This window comes from Clarias gariepinus, chromosome 3 (genome assembly GCF_024256425.1).
Source record: "Clarias gariepinus isolate MV-2021 ecotype Netherlands chromosome 3, CGAR_prim_01v2, whole genome shotgun sequence".
Lineage (NCBI taxonomy): Eukaryota > Metazoa > Chordata > Actinopteri > Siluriformes > Clariidae > Clarias > Clarias gariepinus.
Window position 1 is genome coordinate 22,368,913 of NC_071102.1, and position 6,000 is coordinate 22,374,912.

General features: G+C 38.3%; 1 protein-coding gene across 1 annotated transcript in view; it reads left to right on the forward strand.

Annotated features, from left to right (window-relative positions):
- The window catches only part of eif3hb (eukaryotic translation initiation factor 3, subunit H, b), a 91,201-nt gene extending 88,371 nt beyond the window's left edge, over nucleotides 1-2,830 (forward strand). The window contains exon 8 of the mRNA XM_053492498.1: nucleotides 2,391-2,830. Coding sequence (XP_053348473.1) covers nucleotides 2,391-2,488 — 98 coding nt within the window. The 3' untranslated portion in view covers nucleotides 2,489-2,830. The remainder of the gene's footprint in view (nucleotides 1-2,390) is intronic.
- The last annotated feature ends 3,170 nt before the right edge of the window (nucleotides 2,831-6,000 follow it).

The following is a 6,000-nucleotide window of genomic DNA, read 5'->3' on the forward strand; positions in this document are numbered from 1 at the left end:
GTAGTTTTTTTTGTTTGTTTTTGTTTGTTTTTCTGTTTTATTCTCTCTAACTCTTCCATCTTCATGTTTCTATTTTTCACATCGTCTCCGAGAGCAGAGACACCCCGGGCAGACACACGTTCGCCTTTGAATTATTAACATTCCTGATTTACTCTAGCTCGACTTGCAGCGGAATACATTCGCCTGTGGGGCTTTATGCGCGATGTCGGTTATTGAGTTGTGAGTAATTAGATTTGGAGTTGTCACCGCGTACAGGTTGTGTGGAATATTCTTTTTTTTTTTTCCTCAAGCTTCCTGGGCTTCAGCTCCATCTTAGGCGATCCGAGCTATTGTTGTTTAGCGCTTCGTTCGTATCTATCGAGCGTTCGGAGCAGACTTGGAGTGAATAAACTCAATTTACTTTCTAAATCATGCCAGCGATATCAAGTCTTCTTTACAATCACTATTTTTTTTCCTTTCAGTTGTTTGAATATAAAAAGCAACAGTGACCTAAAAGAAACTGCTTTCTGTTAGTAGACAGAATGATAAAAGATTCTAATGGTGTCCTTTAGCCATTTTGTAGCTCCTAAAGTGATTTATTTTCTTTTTCCACGTTGAATGTAAGAAATCGTGCATTATACAGATATGTTAACCTGTCTCAGGCGATTTCTTTGATGTCGCCATGAGGTTGAGAATAGAATCAATAAATACATGTATGACATGAGGACATTAAGTATGTTTTAATGCTTTTATTCATTTATTTAATTATCTATCTTTCTATTTACCTCTTTATCTTGATTTACCTATCTGTCTGTCTGTTTATTCGTCTGTCTGTTTACTTATTGGTATTTTGATCTGTCTATTTATATGTACAGTATATCGATCTGTCCATCTATTATTCTGTCTCTGTCCATCTACTGTATTTATCCTGGTCAGGGATAGATAAACACTAAGCCTATCCAAAGACAGGACTAGACCCTGAGCTTGACGTCAGTCCATGCAAAGGCATCATATGCGCGCACGCAAAAAGTAAAGTTTCAGAGTGACTTTTATTTATTTATTTTTTAAATAATAAAACAAATGATTTTTCTTCTTATCGTGATCAAAGCTACAGTACGAGTCGAGCATGTCACGTGGAATATTTGGAAAAAAAATTACTTTTTAGGCAGTGCGTATACGGGCGGGTAAGAAAAGAAAAAACAATATACATTACCTATAAAAAAATTAATAAATTATATCCCTTATTGCCCAGGGCATTAAACAAGTAAGTTACTAGATTTTTTTCCCCACTTTCCCCCCTTTTGTGACATCACACGAGAAGATACCCCTCCCCTGGCTTGTTGCTCTCAGCACTGATGTTTTCTGGACATGCGTGTTTTTGCAGTAGCTCATTTACATAAATACTGAAATGGCACATTTAAGGGGGGGGGGGGGAGTGAAATAAAGGGTTTGACGTGTATATATATATATATATATATATATATATATATATATATATATATATATATATATATATATATATAAAAAAAAAAGTGTTCAAATCTCAACAGGAAAATGAGACCCGTGTTAAATATGGAACCTTTAAAAAAAAAATCTCTTACCTTTCATATATTTTTAAAAGAACATGCTTTTTAAATAATTTTATGAGTATAAGTGAAGTCAGAGTGGCTGGGACAGGCGAAAATGCTGGCGTCCAAATGCTATCGATTATTTTTCATGCTTAAATTGCTTCAAATTAAATGACCATTTCTTACTGTACCAGAAGTGATGTTTTTTTCCACATAGAGATAATTTCCTCCTACATATGTGAAATCTGACCTGTTCGGTTTCTGATTTTCATATAAAGAAGCATGCCATGTGTTTGTAAATGTAATGGCACCCCTGTCATGGCGTCAAAACACCATGCCTCGTCTGCATCAACAGTCAGGGTAGGACCAGGGAGAGCCACATGTAAGTGATCCTGAAGCTTGTACTTGTAAGTTTTGTGTGTGTGAGTGTAGGAGTGTTTTTGAGATGTGAGCTGTTGTTGCAGGTGATGGAGTGTTTGTGGGAGCTAGAGGAGGCCACACTTCATTTTTCAGCCTCTTAAGGGCTTTTAGAAAAACTCTCAAGCCCTGCCTGGCAAGATGTGTGTTCCCCTCCAACATAGCCGAGCAGAAAGCCAATCACTTAGTGCTGCAGTCTGGCCTTACAACATAATGGAGGACATTAAGAGCACCAGCCAGTGCTGTCATTACTTTCTACCTCTACACCTCTTCTGCTATTTCTGTCGCCTTTCCCCCCCTCCCTGTTCCTCCATCTCGCTCTTTATCTCCTTTTTCAAAGATCTTTTATAAATCAGCAAGTCTTGAGATTGTCGCACTAATTATACCTTTTATATATATTTTTTGTTTTTTCTTTCTTGTCCTCAGGGCAAATCAACACCTACTGCCAGACGGTGAAGGAGTTTACTTCTCAGAACCTGGGTAAGCTTTTCATGGCCGAGGCTCTCCAGGGTCAGGGCAGCTAGAGGACAGCACACGCGATGGTCCTCCCGAGGCGAATCCTGTAATTGGTTTAAAGTAAATCTTTGGAAGGTTGGAAGAAGAAGAGAGAATTTTTTACAAGGATCTTTTTGCATAATGTACCCAGTATGAAACTGTTGCATGAATATTTGTAATTGTTCATTTATGGAAATAGATACCAACATTTATGCATAAGTATGCATTTTTTTTTTTATTTATATAAAATGTTTTAGTCACATTATGTAACTTGGACCAGAGAAGAGAAAAGCAGGATAAACTCTCTTTAGGATTTGTAACAGGAGATTTGCCTAAATTTGATGATTAAATGGATTGTGCCCAACCTTCAAGGGTTGTCAGTGATTTTTTATTTATTTATTTATTTATTTTTATGGTTCCTTCAGGACCAAATTGCAACATAAATGTTCGAAATAAATTTACAGAAAACTAACTAGCTAAGAAGCCTAATTAGTTGAGACAAGACAGATTGACATGACAACATAAGAATAAAAAAAAAAAAATGAACAACATAAATCAACAAAAAAACTATCTAGCTAAGTTGGGAACTATCAACAGTACATATTATACAGAAGAGGCAAATGTATGTCTTAAATAGAGGAGAAAGAGACCCAGATGATCTTCTCCGCTGTCCTCACTAACCGCTGTAGGGTCTTGCAGTCCGAAATGGCACAATTCCCAAACCAGACAGTGATGCTGCCACTCAGGATGCTCTCGCTAGTCCCCCTATCGATGGTGGTCAGGATCAGGATGGAAGCTGGGCCCTTTCCAGCTGCCTTAGGAAGGAGTTACATTGTTGGGCTTTCTTGTGCAGAGAGCAGGTGTGGACACCCAGGAATTTGTTGCTGTCGACGATCTCCATAGAGGAGTCGTTGATGCCCAGTGGAGAATGGTCGCTTTGTATCCTAAAGTCAACAACCATATTACGATCTTATTGTCCAAGTGTTTGAAGAAAAGCTGGAGTGTGGTGGAGACAGCGTCGTTTAAGGGACAGTACGCAAACTGCAGTGGGTCTAGTGAGGCGGGGTGTAGGGTAGGGCAGCAGGGTCCCCAGTGGCTTCGCCTCCTACAGTCTAAAGATGGAATCATTCTTGGAAGGTTAAGGTTATGCAAACCTACATTTGTGAATACAGACTATTTAAAAAAAAAAAAACAATTTACTTGAAAATTACATTTTGTAACACCTCAAGATTTGACCCTGTATTGTTAAAAAAAGAAAAAAAAAATGGTTTGAACTTGACTTCCTTTACTTTGAAAAAGAACATTTTCCTTTTCCTTAACCTAATACACTGCTATAGTTTTTTTTTCCCCCTTCCATTTCGCTCTCTCCTGCAATTTCCCTGTAGATTAAACTTTATTCCCATTTCATTTACAAGAACAAATTTCAGCTGCTATTACCAATGAAGTGAATTGTCAGAAGAAATTTTTACATTTGTCCACATATGATGTTTTGACCTTAACTTGTTCAATTTGGGTTTATAAACTGTTTGTGTTAACCTCATGACCCGTACTATCCTTACACTCCCCGCTCTCTTGCCTGTATACCATTTTAAACAAGTGTTAGTCTTTGTGATGTAGTTTGTTTAGGTACGTTCTCCTAATAATTAATTAATAAATAAATAATAAAATTACCCAGCACAGCTGTTCCCACAAACAAGATGCCATCATGTTCAAGAGAAAGAAAAACAGCAATTATTTGATCAGGGAGCCAAAAAGAATATATATAATAAGTAAAAGAAACCTGTATAAATAAAAAAAAAAAAATTTCCTCCTCTAAAACCAGGCGTTTGTTTCATTGTTCAACCTGTAACTCAACAAATTGTGTACAAGTCAAAAAGGGGGGGATTAATACTTGCGCAAGGCTCTGTTTATGCTTTGATAAAGAACTTTTGAAGCGGGCGTTAGTAATGTAGTGCGTCTCTATTAAAGCGACTCTACATCCTGTAAAATCCAGCGTTTATTAAAGCTTCACTCTGTATGAATGAGTCAAACCCTGAGTTCCTGCAGCGTCTTTTTGCGCGCCCCCGCCCACCAGCCGTGCGCCGTCATCGTTATCCTGACGGGAACACGGCTCTAATTCATTTCTGCTCGACTCGAGGTGATTAAAGCTGAAGAGTTCTAGTTTCTTTTAGAGCAACGGCTCAGAGGTGAGTTGTGCCTTTGCACCTGTTCATTAAGACCTCTGTTACAGTGCGGCTCTCGCAGCTGATAATCTGATTCGCTGTTTGTGTCTACAAGCATGGAGGAATGAATTTCTCCCTAAAGGCCTATCGATCCGAGCGTGTATGAGCGAGACTCCAAGGGCATCGATCACACAGCTGCCGGATTCGGGTCAGCCTCATTAGACTCTACTTCTTTCAGCATTGTGCCTTTGTGTTTGTTTCGACACGACACGGCACCGTCAACACACTCCTGCTTTTATTCGAGTATTGATGGGGAAAGAAAACCCTGATACTTTGCACCTCAACTCAAGAAGGAAGCTTCACTTTTTTGGTGAAAGAATAGACTAAAATAATCCGCCACTTTGCGACTCTCGTCTCCAAAGCATCAGTGCTTGCAAAATCCATTTTCAGACCGAAACATTCAAACACACTTCACAGCATCACGGCTTCCTGACCAAATAATTTTTTTTTTTTTCTTTATCTCTTGAACATTAGCTCTACAAGGTGGCGGCTTGTTTGTGGAAATGGCACTGCTGATGGTAATTATCTGTCCTTTGTTTTTTCCGAGAAGCAAATTCAGGTCAACTCATCATTATAGAGCAGCTGTTTGTTTTCCCCCAAACTCCAAACCCCCTTGGCTGAAACCATAAAAACACCCGGTCAGTTCGGCTTCCTGTTGACGCGTCTTACCACAATAATACATACTCGCTTAGTACTCCGTTCTTTTGTATGCTTGAGGGGATAAGCGGAGGGTGTTGGGGGGGGGGGGGGTATCAGGTTTAAGTTCTTGAGAACTTTCACTTTTACGCTTCCTGTTGTGCTCACATTCGACCACTTCCTTTGAATCGTGCATACAAGAAAATCTTTTTTTTTTTTTTTTTTTTTGTCTTTATACCCTAAATTTTCAGAGGTGTAAATGGTAAAGGTCAAAGAAACTTAAAATAACTTAGTAGTCTTAAATAATCTTCAGTAGCCTTCCATAGTGTTAGATCGCCAATTTTTTATAATTCATTAATCCCAAGTTCTGTCGCCAATAAATGCTTTTCTTTGAAGTCTTTTTCTTATTCCAGATCAAGTTTTATGATATGGCAAGAGAGAAATAAAGTACTTTTTTACTTAAAAAAAAAAAAAAACAGATGAGTAAATTCGAATTCTCTGCAGAATCCACTCATTCACCGAGAGCTATACAGCGCTCACAGATCCAAACGAAATTCAAATATAAAAACACGCCTTGGTTTCTCTCGAGATGCCAGAAATGAAGTGTGGGCTGAAATTAAGATTTGACTCATAATTTTGTGCATCCAGCAAGAAATTACATTTTCATTACCCTTGATTCACTT